General features: G+C 48.7%; 1 protein-coding gene across 1 annotated transcript in view; it reads left to right on the top strand.

Annotated features, from left to right (window-relative positions):
* The first annotated feature begins 16805 nt into the window (after positions 1-16805).
* HOMER2 (homer scaffold protein 2) overlaps positions 16806-18361 on the top strand; it is a 428576-nt gene continuing 427020 nt past the window's right edge. The window contains exon 1 of the mRNA XM_069766085.1: positions 16806-17296. Coding sequence (XP_069622186.1) covers positions 17292-17296 — 5 coding nt within the window. The 5' untranslated portion in view covers positions 16806-17291. The remainder of the gene's footprint in view (positions 17297-18361) is intronic.

Genomic DNA, 18361 nt, shown 5'->3' with positions numbered 1-18361 from the left:
CATAATCAAAGGTGCAGAGCATATATGGCACAGCTTTATAAGGAGCATCTATGGAGCCATAATCAAAGGTGCAGAGTATATATGGCACAGCATTATAAGGGGCATCTATGGGGCCATAATCAAAGGTGCAGAGCATATATGGCACAGCATTATAAGGGGCATCTATGGGGCCATAATCAAAGGTGCAGAGCATATATGGCACAGCATTATAAGGGGCATCTATGGGGCCATAATCAAAGGTGCAGAGCATTCTATATGGCACAGCTTTATAAGGAGCATCTATGGAGCCATAATCAAAGGTGCAGAGCATATATGGCACAACATTATAAGGGGCATCTATGGGGCCATAATGAACGGTGCAGCAGCATTCTATATGGCACAGTTGTATATGGAGCATCTATGGGGCAATAATGAACGGTATGGAGCATCTATTTTTATTTTTGAAATTTACGAGTAGCTGCTGCATTTTCCACCCTAGGCTTATACTCGAGTCAATAAGTTTTCCCAGTTTTTTGTGGCAAAATTAGGGGGGTCGGCTTATACTCGGGTCGGCTTATACTCGAGTATATACGGTATATTGTGTGGGGGGACAGGCGAGAATGTGTGTGGCATTTATGTGAGACAGGTGAGAATGTATATGGTGTCGGGCGAAAGGTGAGGATGTGTATGATGTGTTTGGGGGACAAGTGAGGATGTGTATGGTGTGTGTGGGGGCAGGTTAGGATGTGTGTGGTGTGTGGGGGGACAGGTAATGGTGTGTATGGTGTAGTGGAGGACAGGTGAGGATGTGTATGGTTTGTGAGGGGACAGGTGAGGATGTGTATGCAGGAGAGGTGAAGCTGTGTATGGTGTGTGGATGGGCAGGTGAAGATGTGTATGGTGTGGGGGAAAGGTGAGAATGTGTATGGTGTGGGGGACTTGTGAAGATGTGTATGGTGTGTGAGGGTGACAGGTGAGGATGTGTCTGGCGTCTGGCGGGGGACAGGTGAGGATGTGTATGGCGTCTGGCGGGGACAGGTGAGGATGTGTATGTTGTATGGGGGGAGGTGAAGCTGTGTACGGTATTTGGAGCAGGACAGGTGAAGCTGTTTATGGTGTGGAAGGGACAGGTGAGGATGTCTATGGTCTGGGGGACAGGTGAAGCTGTTTATGGTGTGGAAGGGACAGGTGAGACTGTGTATTTTGTGTGTGGGGGGACAAGCGAGGATGTGTATGTTGTGTGGTTGGGGACAGATGAGGAAGCGTGTGGGGGATAGGTGAGGATGCATTTGGTTTGTGCGGGGGAGGTGAAGCTGTGTATGGCATGTGGGGGACAGGTGAAGCTGTGCATGGTGTGGGAGGTAAAAGTGAGGATGTTTATGGCATGTGTGGGGGACAAGTGAGAATATGTATGGTGTATGTGGGGGTACAGGTTAGGATGTGTATGGTGTGTGGGGGAGTAAGAATGTGTATGGTGTGTGCGGGGACAGGTTAGGATGTGTATGGCTGTGTAGGGGACAAGTGAGAATGTGGTGTGGGCGGAACAGGTGAGGATGTGTATCGTGTGTGGGGGGACAAGTGGGTATGTGTATGGGGGAGAGGTGAAGCTGTGTATGGTATGCGGGGGGGCAGGTGAAGATGTGTATGGTGTGGGAGAACAGGGGAGGATGTGTATGGTGTGGGGAGTGATAGATAAAGATGTGTATGGAGAACAGGTGAAGCTGTGTATGGTGTGTGGGTGGACAGGAGAAGATGTGTATGATGTGGATGCAACAGGTGAGGATGTGTATGGGGAGAGGTGAAGCTGTGTATGGTGTTTGGTTAGGTCGGTGAAGATGTGTATGGTGGGGAGGGGACAGGTGAGAATGTGTTAGGGGGATGAGATGAAGCTGTGTGTAGGGGGAGAGGTGAGGATGTGTATGGTGTGCGGGGGCAGGAAAGGACACTGACAGTCACAGACATGAAAGGGCCCCTTTACAAGAACAATATCTGGGCTCTTTCCAGTCCAATAGCTTATTATAATGCAAAAATCCACCAAAATGGGCCCCCTTACCTCATGGGCCCATGTGGTTGCACCAGTGATATGTCAACCCCTGGATGAGGATGTGTATGTTGTGTGCAGGACAGATGAGAATGTGTGTGGAGGAGGACATGTGTATGTTGTGTGTGCAAGGGGAAGTTAAAGCTGTGTGTGGGGGACAGATGAAGCTGTGTATGGTGTGGGGGTCAGGTGAGGATGTGTATGGGGAGAGGTGAAGCTGTGTATGGTGTGTGGATGGGCAGGTAACATAGTAACATAGTAACATAGTTAGTAAGGCCGAAAAAAGACATTTGTCCATCCAGTTCAGCCTATATTCCATCATAATAAATCCCCAGATCTACGTCCTTCTACAGAACCTAATTGTATGATACAATATTGTTCTGCTCCAGGAAGACATCCAGGCCTCTCTTGAACCCCTCGACTGAGTTCGCCATCACCACCTCCTCAGGCAAGCAATTCCAGATTCTCACTGCCCTAACAGTAAAGAATCCTCTTCTATGTTGGTGGAAAAACCTTCTCTCCTCCGGACGCAAAGAATGCCCCCTTGTGCCCGTCACCTTCCTTGGTATAAACAGATCCTCAGCGAGATATTTGTATTGTCCCCTTATATACTTATACATGGTTATTAGATCGCCCCTCAGTCGTCTTTTTTCTAGACTAAATAATCCTAATTTCGCTAATCTATCTGGGTATTGTAGTTCTCCCATCCCCTTTATTAATTTTGTTGCCCTCCTTTGTACTCTCTCTAGTTCCATTATATCCTTCCTGAGCACCGGTGCCCAAAACTGGACACAGTACTCCATGTGCGGTCTAACTAGGGATTTGTACAGAGGCAGTATAATGCTCTCATCATGTGTATCCAGACCTCTTTTAATGCACCCCATGATCCTGTTTGCCTTGGCAGCTGCTGCCTGGCACTGGCTGCTCCAGGTAAGTTTATCATTAACTAGGATCCCCAAGTCCTTCTCCCTGTCAGATTTACCCAGTGGTTTCCCATTCAGTGTGTAATGGTGACATTGATTCCTTCTTCCCATGTGTATAACCTTACATTTATCATTGTTAAACCTCATCTGCCACCTTTCAGCCCAAGTTTCCAACTTATCCAGATCCATCTGTAGCAGAATACTATCTTCTCTTGTATTAACTGCTTTACATAGTTTTGTATCATCTGCAAATATCGATATTTTACTGTGTAAACCTTCTACCAGATCATTAATGAATATGTTGAAGAGAACAGGTCCCAATACTGACCCCTGCGGTACCCCACTCGTCACAGCGACCCAGGTGAAGATGTACATGGGCGGATATACCGCCTGTTCAACCTGTGCGGCTGCACAGGGGCCCGGAGGCTCCAGGGGGCCTCTGCAGGCAGGGCCGGCGTTAGGGGCAGGCAGCTGCCTAGGTCCTCGTTTCCCAGGGGCCCCCAGCTAGTGGCACATCATGCAGCTGCAATGGGGCCCCTGTGCGTCTGCCGGTACAGTTCAAAGCAATGATGGAGGAGAGAACGTTGCCTGACGCTCCCTCTCCCATCATTCCCCGCTCTGCCTCTGACAGACACTGCCGCGCACTCACTGTGTGCCGACAGGAGCAGGAACTGGAAGCAGCGCGGGCACGAGGAGAGGTGAGGACTGTGTTGTTTGTTTTTTTACTCTATAACAGTGAGTCCTGAACTGTGGGGCCATTCTGGGGGGGGAGCTGCGCTGTATACTATGAGGCAGTGCTGTATACCATGAGGCTGTGTGCTGTATACCATGAGGCTGCTCTGTATACCATGAGGCTGCTCTGTATACCATGTGGCTGCGCTGTATATCAAGAGGGTGCGCTGTATATCATGAGGCTGCGCTGTATACCATGAGGCTGCGCTGTATTCTATGAGGCAGTGCTGTATACTATGAGGCTGCGCTGTATACCATGAGGCTGCGCTGTATATCATGAGGCTGCGCTGTATACCATGAGGCTGCGCTGTATACTATGAGGCAGCACTGTGTACTATGAGGCTGCGCTGTATACTATGAGGCTGTGCTGTATACTATGAGGCAGTGCTGTTTACTATGAGGCTGTGTTGTATACTACGTGGGCAGTGCTGTGTACTATGAGGCTGCGCTGTATATTATGAGGCTGCGCTGTATACTATAAGGTAGTGCTGTTTACTATGAGGCTGTGTTGTATACTATGTGGGCAGTGCTGTGTACTATGAGGCTGCGCTGTATATTATGAGGCTGCGCTGTATACTATGAGGCTGCGCTGTATACTATGCAGGCAGTGCTGTTTACTATGAGGCTGTGTTGTATACTACGTGGGCAGTGCTGTGTACTATGAGGTTGCGCTGTATACTATGAAGCTGCGCTGTATACTATGCGGGCAGTGCTGTATACTATGAGGCTGTGCTGTATACTATGCGGGCAGTGCTGTATACTATGAGGCTGCGCTGTATACTATGCGGGCAGTGCTGTATACTATGCGGACTGTGTTGTATACTATGGGGGGTACATTATACATTATAGTCTATGGGGGAGGCTGTGTTATATACTATGGGGGGTGCATTATATTCTATGCTGCCTATGCAGCATCAATAGTAAAAAGATGTAATGTTAAAAATAATAAAAAAACAAAAAACCTGCTATTCTCACCTTCCGTAGTCCGCCAAGACGTGCATGGCCTCCGCCAGCTTCCGTTCCCAGAGATGCATTGCGAAATTACCAACAAGTTTTATCGGTCTCGTGAGACCGCTAAGTCATCTGGGTAATTTCGCAATGCATCCTGGGAACAGAAGATGGCGGCAGCCGTGCGCGTCTCGGCACAGCTTCGCTGGATCCCGGCGGGTGAGTATATAACTATTTTTTATTTTAAATATTTTTTTTAACAGGGATATGGTGCCCACACTGGTATATACTACGTGGGCTGTGTTATATACCACGTGGCTGCTATATACTACGTGACCAGTGTTATATACTGCGTGGGCTGTGCTATATATTACGTGGCCAGTGTTATATACTGCATGGGCTGTGCTATATATTACGTGGGCTGTGTTATATACTGTTTGGGCTGTGCTATATATTACGTGGCCAGTGTTATATACTGCGTGGGCTGTGCTATATATTACGTGGGCTGTGTTATATACTGTTTGGGCTGTGCTATATATTACGTGGCCTGTGTTTTATACTGTTTGGCCTGTGCTTTATACTACGTCGCCTGTGTTATATTCTGAGTAGCTGCTATATACTGTGTGGGCTGTGTTATATAGTACGTGAGCTGTGTTATATACTGTGTGGGCTGTATTAACGCATCGGGTATTCTACAATATGTATATAGCAGCCACATAGTATATAGCACAGGCCACGTAGTATTTGCTATATACTACATGGCCTGTGCTATATACTATGTGGCTGCTATATACATACATACATAGATATTCTAGAATACCCGATGCGTTAGAATCAGGCCACCATCTAGTTATAATATATTGAGGACTATGGGGTGTATTATACTAAGCAAGTAAAATGCTGCCTACTCATCGAGTGATTGAATTGGTTATGCCGGAACATAAATCATTGTTCTCAGCAGCACATCGCCGGTGTAAACTGTAAATGTGCTGCTGGTAACATGATACTGTATGGTGATCTGTTAGAGATCTATTAGTGATTGTTCTGTGCCCATCATTCTTTCTCTGATGGTTTAAAAAGGCCAGGAAACAAGCTTTGAATGAGTTCAGTATTGTTGATCACACTCCTTTAATGGCCTGAACTCAGCGCATGTAAATACAACCGAAATGCTTCTGTGTGATGTGCAATATGTTAGGATTTGAGGCCCCATTTTAAACTTTGCCTAGGGCCCCACTTTGCCTAAAACCAGCCCTGTCTGCAGGGTGGCTAATAATGAGGGCAAACAGGCCAGTTTATCCAGCTCCGGGGGGCCCCTGGCCAGATTGCCATCATGGGATTGCAGTTCCGCTCTGCTGCCTTTTTCTCTTGCAGGCAGCGGAGCTGGGAATGGATCCATCCTGCTTCCTGCCACACAGTAGCGGCTGAATGACATCATCATTCAGCGCCACGGCTGTGTGAGACAGGAAGCTGCCGGCGATGGTGCCGCTTCAGGATACCGTGTGAGCAGAGGTGCGGTGTGTGTGTGCAGGGCCGGTCTATGACGCCGGTACAGTTGAATGCAATGATAGAGAAGAGAGCGTCACCTGATGCTCCCTCTCCCATCATTCCCGCCTCTGCCTCTGACACTGCGGGTGCGCGCTCACTCACTGTGTCCGAGGCAGTGCAGCGGCAGCCGACGAGACAGGAGCAAGGAGCAACACGGGCACGAGGAAAGGTGAGGAGCTTGTGTGTTTTTTTTTTTACTGGACTGTGGGGCCATTCTAGGCGGGGAGGAGAGATGCGGGCTCTGCTGTATACTACTATGTGGGCTCTGCTGTATACTACTATGTGGGTAGTGCTGTATACTACTGTGTGGGCTCTGCTGTATACTACTATGTGGGTTGTGCTATATACAACTGTGTGGGCTGTGTTATATTCTACTGTGTGGGCTCTGCTGTATACTACTATGTGGGCTGTGCTATATACTACTGTGTGAGCTCTGCTGTATACTACTATGTGGGCTGTGCTATATACTACTGTGTGGGCTGTGCTATATACTACTGTGTGGGCAGTGCTGTATACTACTGTGTGGGCTGTGCTGTATACTACTGTGTGGGCTGTGCTATATACTACTATGTGGGCTGTGCTATATACTAGTGTGTGGGCTCTGCTGTATACTACTATGGACAGTGCTATATACTACTGTGTGGGCTGTGATATATACTACTATGTGGGCTGTGCTATATACTACTGTGTGGGCTGTGCTATATACTACTGTGTGGGCTGTGCTATATACTACTGTGTGGGCAGTGCTGCATACAACTATGTGGGCAGTGCTGTATATTACTATGTGGGCAGTGCTGTATACTACTATGTGGGCTATGCTACATACTACTGTGTGGGCTCTGCTGTATATTACTATGTGGGTTGTGCTATAGTACTATGTGAGCTCTGCTGTATACTACTGTGTGGGCTGTGCTGTATACTACTGTGGGCTGTGCTGTATACTATTGTGTGAGCTGTGCTATATACTACTGTGTGGGCAGTGCTGTATACTACTGTGTGGACTGTGCTGTATACTACTGTGTGGGCTGTGCTGTATACTACTGTGTGGGCAGTGCTGTATACTACTGTGTGGGCTGTGCTGTATACTACTGTGTGGGCTGTGTTGTATACTGCTATGTGGGCTGTGTTATCTGCTATGCGGGTTGTGCTATATACTATGGGGGTATATTATATTCTATGGGGGAGGCCGCGTTATATACTATGTGGCTGTTATATACAATTGTGGGGGTATATTATATTCTACGGGGGAGGCTGTGTTATATACTATGGGGGCTGCATTATATTCTATGGGGGCTATATTATACAGTATATTATGGGGAGGTGGGCTGTATTATATTCTATGGGGTGGCTGCATTATACTCTGGGGTGGCTGCATTATTTTCTGTAGGGTGGTGGCTGCATGATACTATATGTGGTCTGCATTATACTGTATCTATGGGGAATACTTTATACTATATGAAGAACTATGGGGTGCATTATACTATGGGAAGTGAATTGTACTACATGGATGACTATGGCGGTGCATTATACTATATGGCGGGGGGAAGATACATCTTTATTTTAAACAGTATTATTCATATATTCCCTGCAGCAAACGCTGCTGCAAGGAAGATATGAATCGCCGATTCAGCACCAGTGGGGGGGACAGCGCTTAATGTAGCGCTGTCCCCTGCACGGCACACGGACTGCACACAGACAACGTCCGTGTGCGGTATGTGTTTTACACGGACCCATTGACTTTAATACGTGCGCTCCCACGAACACTGACATGTCTCCGTGTTTGGCACACGGCCAAACACGGAGACACGGTCCGCAAAAAATCACTGACATCTGAACAGATGCAGTAGTGATTTTTATGTGTCTACGTGTGTCAGTGTCTCCGGTACATGAGGAAACTGTCACCTCACGTACTGGAGACACTGACGTGTGAAACAGGCCTAAATAAGCAAGTGCTAGTCAAAAAATGAAAAAATACAGGGTATTTAGTTAATACGTTTTTTTGCAAAAAAAAGTATGTTAAGCTGCTCCACCAATCGCCAAGGTATACCCATAATAGAGCAGTCCTGTCTAATATATATATATATATACTAGATTGTGGCCCGATTCTAACGCATCGGGTATTCTAGAATATGCATGTCCCCGTAGTATATGGACAATGATTATTCCAGAATTCGCGGCAGACTGTGCCCGTCGCTGATTGGACGCGGGATGTCTACGTCCTTTATGACATCATCGTCGCTGTGCCCGTCGCTGATTGGTCGAGGCCTGGCGGCCTGGCGACTGTGCCCGTCGCTGATTGGTCGAGGCAACCTTTATGACATCATCGTCGCCATGGCAACCATTATGACATCATCGTCGCTGTGCCCGTTGCTGATTGGTCGAGGCCTGGCGGCCTCGACCAATCAGAGACGCGGGATGTCTACGTCCTTTATGACATCATCGTCGCTGTGCCCGTTGCTGATTGGTCGAGGCCTGGCGGCCTCGACCAATCAGAGACGCGGGATTTCTACGTCGATGCTGTGCCGGTCTCTGATTGGTCGAGGCCTGGCGGCCTCGACCAATCAGAGAGCCGGGATTTCCAGGACAGACAGACAGACAGACAGAAAGACAGACAGACAGACGGAAAAACCCTTAGACAATTATATATATAGATTATTATTATTTTATTATTATACATTTTTATAGCGCCATTTATTCCATGGCGCTTTGCATGTGAATACGGGGTAAATATAGACAAATACATTAAACATGAGCAGATAATAAGGCACACGAGTACATAAGGAGGGAGGACCCTGCCCGCGAGGGCTCACAGTCTGCAGGGGATGGGTGAGGATACACTAGGAGAGGGAAGATAGATATATAATCCCTATCTGATCTATTCAGATTGTTTTTGCTGGAACAAAAATCATTGTTCTCAGCAGCACATCGCCGGTGTAAACTGTAGATGTGCTGCTGATAACATGATACTGCATGGTGATCTGTTAGTGATCGTTCTGTCCCATCATTATTCCTCAGCTGGTGGAAAGAGGCCAGGAAACAAGCGTTGAACAACTTCAGTATTGTCGATCAAACTCATTTAGCGACCTGAACTCAGCACTTGTAAATACAACCGAAATGCTTTTGTGTGATGTGCAATATGTTCGCATTTGGGGCCTCATTTTAAACTTTGACTAGGCGTAGGGCCCCACTTTGCCTAAAACCGGCCCTGCCTACAAGTGTACAAAGATATTATACAGTCACCATGTGACAAGTGGGCCTGTGTAACTTCAAATGCCAGGGCTGAATTTTAGTCACAGTCCGGCCCTGTGTGGGTGTGTGCAGAGAGGTGAATGATGCGGTGTGTGTGTGTGTGTGTAGGTGGAGGAGAGGGCAATGATAGGGGTGACGGGGCCGAAGGCAATGATTGTGTTGATGGAGAGGGCAATGATAGGGGTGGTGGGGCAGGAGGAAATGATGGTGGCAGTGGAAAGGACAATGATGAGGGTGGTGGGGAGGAGGCAATGATGGAGGTGGTGGAATGGGCAATGATATGGGGTGGTGGGGAAGAAAGCAATAATGGAGGTGGTGAAGAGGGCAATCATGGGGGTGGGGGAGAGGGCGATAATGGCATGCGGGGGATTTATAATGGGTTTAAGAACAGGGGGAGGTGGAGGAAGACATTATTATTGATTATGTCTAACACCGTCCCTCAGTATAAAGTGTACTCACTTATGTATAGCACAGTCCCTTAGCTTTGTCGCCTTAAAAGGAGGGGGGCCTAGGCACATTTCCTGCACAGGGGCCCCAAGCTGTCTGTGTCCGCCCCTGAAGATGTACAGGGGTTGGACAAAATAATGGAAACACCTGGAAACATCAACAAAAGTTAGTTTAATATGGTGTAGGTCCACCTTTTGCGGTGATTACAGCCTCGATTCTCCGAGGTATGGATTCATACAAGGTGTGAATTGTATCCAAAGGAATTTTAGCCCATTCTGCAGTTAAAACACCCTCTAGTTCTTTGAGCGACGATGGCGGCGGAAATCGACGTCTAACTTGAATCTCTAAAATTGACCATAAATGCTCAATAATGTTGAGGTCTGGGGATTATGGGGGCCAGATGAGATGCTCAACTTCATTAGAATGTTCCTCGTGCCATGCTTTAACGATTCTAGCTGTATGAATTGGTGCATTATCATCCTGAAAGATGACGTTCCACTCCGGGAACAGCGCTTGAACCACTGGATGCACTTGGTCGCCAAAAATGCCTAAATAATCTCGGCTGATAATTCTTCCATGAAGGGATATCATTGGCCCGGCGGATCTCCAAGAAATAGCACCCCAGATCATCACAGAACCTCTGCCATGTTTTACGGTTGGGAGAAGGCAGTCTGGATGGAATGCTTCTTTCGGCTGTCTCCAAACGTACACTCGGCTGTAGGTCAGAAATAGGGTAAACGATGATTCGTCTGAGAATATCACGTTTCCACTGCTCTAGGGACCAATTCTGGAGGTTTCTACACCACTCTAAATGCTTGGAAACATTTGTCATTGAGAGCAGCGGTTATCTAATTGCAGAGCTCTTCCATGGAATCCAGATTTGTGCAGCTCCCGATGAACAGTTTTAGTGGAAACTGGGTTCTGTAGGCAGTGGCGTAGGAAGGGGGGTGCGGGGGGTGCGGGCCGCCTCGGGCGGCACAATCCCCCAGGCGGCACAATGAGACGCGGGCCCCTTAAATCTTCTGGCGGCGCCGACCGCCGCCACGACCAGGCCCCCCCCCCCCCCCGGTGCCAGCGCTGGCATTGGGCCCCCCTTCTTCTAATACTCACCTCTCCTGGTTCCTGCGCCTGCGCAGCTGCGCGGTAGCTGCAGCCTCTTCAGCGCCCTCTGACTCTGCGACGTCTCAGGGCAGAGGGTGCAATGATGTCATCACTGCATGCTCAGCCTCTGTCCTGAGCGTTGCAGAGCCGGAGAGACGCTTAGTGCACCGGACCTGCGCTGGGAACGGGAGAGGTGAGGATTTTACTTTTTTTTTTTCTTTATGTCTGACTCTGTCTGTCTGGGGGCAATGCTGGACACACTGGGGCAATACTGGAGACCTTAGGGCAGAATTCTGGACACACTGGGGCAGATTTCTGGACACACTGGGGCAATGCTGCAGACCCTGGGGCAGATTTCTGGACACACTGGGGCAGATTTCTGGACACACTGGGGCAATGCTGGAGACCCTGGGGCAGATTTCTGGACACACTGGGGCAGATTTCTGGACACACTGGGGCAATGCTGGAGACCCTGGGGCAGATTTCTAGACACACTGGGCAATGCTGGAGACCCTGGGGCAGATTTCTGGACACACTGGGGCAGATTTCTGGTCATACTGGGGCAATGCTGGAGACCCTGGGGCAGATTTCTGGACACTGGGGCAATGCTGGACACTGGGGCAGATTGCTCGACACGCTGGGGCAATGCTGGACACTGGGGCAGATTGCTGGACATGCTGGGGCAATGCTGGACACTGGGGCAGATTGCTGGACACGCTGGGGCAATGCTGGACACTGGGGCAGATTGCTGGACACACTGGGGGCAATGCTGGACACACTGGGGCAATGCTGGAGACCCTGGGGCAGATTGCTAGACACACTGGGGCAATGCTGGACACTGGGGCAGATTGCTGGACACGCTGGGGCAATGCTGGACACTGGGGCAGATTGCTGGACACGCTGGGGCAATGCTGGACACTGGGGCAGATTGCTGGACACACTGGGGGCAATGCTGGACACACTGGGGCAATGCTGGAGACCCTGGGGCAGATTGCTGGACACACTGGGGCAATGCTGGACACTGGGGCAGATTGCTGGACACCCTGGGGCAGATTGCTGGACACGCTGGGGCAGTGCTGGACACTGGGGCAATGCTGAACACTGGGGCAGATTGCTGGACACACTGGGGCAATGCTGGACACTGGGGCAGATTGCTGGACACACTGGGGGTAATATGTTGGACACACTGGGGGTAATATGTTGGACACACTGGGGGTAATATGCTGGACACACTGTCCAGGGGCAATACTAGACACACTGGGGCAATATGCTTGACATACTGGGGCAGATTGCTGGACACACTGTCTGGGGGCAATGCTGGACACACTGGGGCAGATTGCTGGACACTGGGGAAATATGCTGGACATACTGGGGCAGGTTGCTGGACACACTGGGGGTAATATATTGGACACACTAGGGGTAATATGCTGGACACACTGGGGGCAGGACTTGAGGCATGGGCAGAATGTAGATACGGGGCATGATTGGAGACACGGGGCAGAATGAAAGACATGGGGCAGGATTGGATCATGGGGCAGGATGGATACGATGGAGACTGATGGGGCAGGATGGGGAGATCATATGGGGTAGAATGGATACTCATGAGGGCAGGATGCGAGAACATATGGCTGGAGCCAGGAATGAGATAAACGGGGCCAGGGTGGGGAATATTATTACCATAGGGGCTAATTAAGGGATATTATTACTGCAGTGATGTATTTATTTTATTTTTTGAGTATACTGTTTTAAATGGGGGGGCGGTCCTGTTACTGTGCAGAGTGACACTATATCGCCTTTTTTTCTTCATGTGATGTAATGTAGAAGTTGTTAAAAATTAAGTAATGTGTTCTGCAAGCGGAGCTCGAGATAACTGTGTTATTTCCTGCAGAAACGAGTCCTGGCTGGAAGAAATGATGGTGTCTGTGCTGGATGAAAGATGAAGGACTTCACCTAGAGACGTCACTGGTGAGTCAGTGTTACCTATACACTGACACTATACACTATATACTATATACAGAGGTCCTGTGTACAATGTCACCAGTGATCACTGTATTACCTATACATTATATACAGAGCTCCTGTGTATAATACCACCAGTGATCTCTGTAATACCTCTACACAGACACTGCATACTAAGTACAGATCTCCTGTGAATACTGGCACTTATGGTGATAGTATTGTGTTGTTGTTTTTTTTTTTTATTACTGATCAGTATTGTAGTATTCAGTCACTATGTGGTGGTAATATGTGGTCTGGAAATAGTGTTGTGGTATTTGTCCCTTGTATGTGCTATTTGGTCACCAAGTGGTGGTAATATGTGATCTGTTTATGGTGTGGCGGTATTTGTCCCTTGTATATAGTATTATTCGGTCACTATGTGGTCTGGTCATGGTTTGGTGGTGTTTCTTCCTGTATGTGATATTATTGGTCTTGGTATAGTGGATTGTGTTGTGTATGGCGGTCATTTGTTCTCTCTGATATTAATTAGGAGAAGATTCTTTATTTCCATTAGTTTTAATGCTTTGTACACAGCGGCGGAGATGCACTTACAGGGGGTTTCCTGTGGAAAAAAAGTAATCACCTCTCCACAGGATAAGTGATAATGTATTGATTGGTGGGGGTCTGACTGCTTGGACCCATTCAGCAAAATGTGGAACTTTTTATCCCCATTAGACTGGAGTGGCATGTCCGACTAGATCACTGATCCATTCATTCACTCTGTGGCTGCACTTGTTTTTTTTCTGGAAGCCCCAAAGAGAATGAATGGAGTTGCGGTCAGAAATCCAGGAAGGAGGGGGGGGGGGGGAGGGGGGGCGCCAAACTCAGGAACAGCCCCGGGCGGCAAAAGCTCTAGCTGCGCCTCTGTCTGTAGGTGTTCATTGAGCTCAGCAGTGCTTTTCGGAGCCGTGGTCTTGCGATCCTCTCTCACAATTCGCTTTAGAGTCCGACGATCTCTCTCAGTCAACTTTGACTTTCGGCCGGACCTGTGCTTTGCTGCGGATGTTTTTTCTTCTCTTTCAAACGCAGTCATTACTTTGGAGGCAGTATCTCTTGACACGCCAAGCATTCGGGCACTTTCTGTTACACTAGCGCCTGCCATACGAGCACCAACAATTTGGCCTCTTTGAAAATCCGAGGGTCTGCCATTGGTATCAGGTTCTCATCAATGTTTTTACAATTATGCAAAACAAACAGTTAATTTACATACACATATCACATAACACAGATAATCAACTACAAAACATTACCATATGTCACGGTTTGCATGTTTATCACATGTTCGAAGATTATGATGCCAAAATGTTAGGTGTTTCCATTATTTTGTCCAACCCCTGTATATGGTGTGTGTGAGGGACAAGTGAGAATGTGTATGGTGTCTGTGGGGGACAGGTGAGGATGTATATGGTGTGTGGGGGAATGGTGAGAATGTGTATAGCGTGAGGTGCTTAGATGAAGCTGTGTATGGTGTGGGGGCAACAGGTGAGGATGTGTATGGTGTGGGAAAAAGATGAGGATGTGTATGGTGTGGGGGGGCAATTGAAGATGTGTACGGTGTGTGAGGGGAAAGGTGAGGATATGTGTGGTGTGTGTGCGCAAGGGGAAGTTAAAGCTGTGTATGGTGTGTGGGGGACAGATGAAGCTGTGTATGGTGTGTGAGGGACAAGTGAGAATGTGTATGGTGTGTGGGCGTGACAGGTGAGGATGTGTATGCTGTCTGTGAGGGACAGGTGAAGATGTATATGGTGTGTGGGGAAATGGTGAGAATGTGTATAGCGTGAGGTGGGCAGATGAAGCTGTGTATGGTATGGGGGCAACAGGTGAGGATGTGTATGGGAGGAGGTGAAGATGTGTATGGTGTGGGAAAAAGATTAGGATGTGTATCGTGTGGGGAAGCAGTTGAAGATGTGTATGGTGTGGAGTCGACAAGTGAGGATGTGTATGGGGAGAGGTTAAGCTGTGTATGGTGTATGGGTGGGCAGGTGAACATGTGTATGTTGTGTGTGTGTGGGGGGGGGGGGGGCAGGAAAGGACACTGACGGTCACAGACATGAAAGGTTACCCGTGAAGAACAATATTTGGACCCTTTCCAGTCCAGTAGCTTATTATAATGCACAATGCCACCTTTTTGTAGGTCAAAATGGGCTCCCTTCCCTCTTCGGCACTGTGTGGTTGCACAGGTTGCAGCAATATGTCAGCCCCTGGGTGAGGATGTGTATGTTGTGTGCATGATAGATGTGTACGGTGTGTGGGGGGACATATGTAGATGTGTATGGTGTGTGGGTGGGCAAGGTGAAGATGTATATGGTGTGTGAGGGACAAGTGAGAATGTGTATGGTGTGTGGGGGGGGGGACTGGTGAGGATGTATATGGTGTGTGGGGAAATGGTGAGAATGTTTATAGCGTGAGGTGGGAAGATGAAGCTGAGTATGGTATGGGGGCAACAGGTGAGGATGTGTATGGGAGGAGGTGAAGATGTGTATGGTGTGGGAAAAAGATGAGGATGTGTATGGTGTGGGAAAGATGAGGATGTGTATGGTGTGGGGGGGGGCAGTTCAAGAAGTGTATGGTGTGGAGTCGTCAAGTGAGGATGTGTAGGGGGAGAGGTTAAGCTGTGTATGGTGTATGGGCGGGCAGGTGAACATGGTGTGGGGGTGACAGGTGAAAGTGTGTGTGTGTGTGTGTGTGTGTGTGTGTGTGTGTGTGTGTGTGTGTGTGTGTGTGTGTGTGTGTGTGTGTGTGTGTGTGTGTGTGTGTGTGTGTGTGTGTGTGTGTGTGTGTGTGTGTGTGTGCAGGAAAGGACACTGACAGGCACAGACATGAAAGGGTACCCGTGAAGAACAATATTTGGACCCTTTCCAGTCCAGTAGCTTATTATAATGCACAATTCCACCTTTTTGTGGGTCAAAATGGGCTCCCTTACCTCTTGGGCACTGTGTGGTTGCACAGGTTGCAGCAATATGTCAGCCCCTGGGTGAGGATGTGTATGTTGTGTGCATGATAGATGTGTATGGTGTGTGGGGGGACATATGTAGATGTGTATGGTGTGTGCATGATAGATGTGTATGGTGTGTGGGGGGACAGGTGAGGATGTGTATGGTGTGTGGGGGGACAGGTGAGGATGTGTATGGTGTGTGGGGGGACAGGTGAGGATGTGTATGGTGTGTTGGGGGACAGGTGAGGATGTGTATGGTGTGTGGGGGGACAGGTGAGGATGTGTATGGTGTGTGGGGGGACAGGTGAGGATGTGTATGGTGTGTGGGGGGACAGGTGAGGATGTGTATGGTGTGTGGGGGGACAGGTGAGGATGTGTATGGTGTGTGGGGGGACAGGTGAGGATGTGTATGGTGTGTGGGGGGACAGGTGAGGATGTGTATGGTGTGTGGGGGGACAGGTGAGGATGTGTATGGTGTGTGGGGGGACAGGTGAGGATGTGTATGGTGTGTGGGGGGACAGGTGAGGATGTGTATGGTGTGTGGGGGGACAGGTGAGGATGTGTATGGTGTGTGGGGGGACAGGTGAGGATGTGTATGGTGTGTGGGGGGACAGGTGAGGATGTGTATGGTGTGTGGGGGGACAGGTGAGGATGTGTATGGTGTGTTGGGGGACAGGTGAGGATGTGTATGGTGTGTTGGGGGACAGGTGAGGATGTGTATGGTGTGTGGGGGGACAGGTGAGGATGTGTATGGTGTGTGGGGGGACAGGTGAGGATGTGTTTGGTGTGTGGGGGGTACAAGTAAAGTTCATATATGGTGTGTAGAGGGAACGTAGGGGGCTGTGTAATGTGAGGGGTGGGTCAGGTGGACCCCTGTATGATGTGAACTATACTGATATTTGTTTGTGGCTGATGATAGTGTTCCATAGCAGGAATGACGGTGACCCTTGGGCTTTGGGGAGTAGCGGATCAATGACGCTCGCTCCTGAGCTGCACCTACTGGGAGTGAGGCTGACACTCGGCTGCCAGGCGTGGGCAGGCACACCGCTGCCGTCCCTCCTCCATGTGGGAGGCTGCCGCTGCTGCTGGAGGCAGGTGGGATCCGCTCTGTGTCGCGGCTGAGTCCACGATCACTTCCTACACACTTCCTACGGGAGAGCATCGCTCAGTAGCCGGCGGCTTCCCCGATTCTAGCGGCTGCAGGAGAGGCATGGCAGCGGGCAGCCGCCTCTAGCTCCCCGGGTACAGACTTCCGTAGCTGCCGCTACCATCGCTGCTGTCAGCCGGCTGGAGCCCCATGAGGACTTAAATAGCAGCTGATGCGAGAGCTCCCGATCCCCGGGAGACCACACAGTCCGCCCGCTAGTGAGAGGCAGCTGCCCGGCAACGCACCATGGGGTGAGTGGCTCCGATCACCTGCATGCCCTCTGTATAGCAGCATTATTATTACCTGTGCCACCCTGGCAGCACCGCAGATGCACGGAACTTTCCCACTTAGCATGCTGGGACCGTTATAATCATCAGCTCCATTATAACCCCCTACAGTTACCATCAGTTATATCACATCAATGTATAATGACCAGCTCATTCTATAGTGACCAGCTGTTATTATACATCATTGTATAGTGCAGAGCTCTGGGATTATAGGACATTATATAATGACCAGCTCCATTATAACATCCTATAGCGACCAGCTGTGTTAGTATACATCATTCTATAATGATCAGCTCCAGTGTAAAATTCTGCAATCACCATTCGTTATAATGCATCACTATATAATGACCAGCTCTATTATAACACACCATTCTATAATTCATTTTTGTACAATGACCGCCTCTATTATACCAGATGATTTTGACTTGCTGTATGAAAGCCCTGCTGTACGCGAGCAGGAATGTGCCCTTATAACACAGCTATATAGAACGACCAAGTGTATTATCACCCAACACTTTATAAGGACCAGGAGTTCCGCCATTCAAGACATTCTACCTTGCAACGCCTTCATAATTGATCTGCTCTATTAGCCAAAAGTAGCGACATCATCAATATACCGTGCTCTAATCAACTGCTCCGCTAATATGTCCCTTATTATAATAAGCGCCTCCTTTTATATGTGACAAATTGGCTACTTTGTAATGATCTGCTACCAAACTGCTCCAAGAATGTAGAACATGTTATACTTGCCTGCGCCTGCAAATGCCGCATGGTTTTATTAAAATGCTCTATAATCTACTGCTAACATCACATATTGGACAACAGTCTGTACTGAACTGGTCTATATACAGTATTGTGTAACTATTACTGAATGTTCTCTAACCTAATAGATCATGGTAATAATCGACCATTGCAGCACCACATTAGTGAACGTCCCCGTGGCCGAAGTGCGTGCCACGTTTATTACATTCTAGTAAATATTTGCATGTATTTGAGGCTTTATTACCGTATTTTTCGGACTATAAGACG

Source organism: Ranitomeya imitator, chromosome 4 (genome assembly GCF_032444005.1).
Source record: "Ranitomeya imitator isolate aRanImi1 chromosome 4, aRanImi1.pri, whole genome shotgun sequence".
NCBI lineage: Eukaryota > Metazoa > Chordata > Amphibia > Anura > Dendrobatidae > Ranitomeya > Ranitomeya imitator.
Note: the sequence above shows the minus strand (reverse complement) of the source record. Positions and strands in the feature narration are given on the sequence as shown.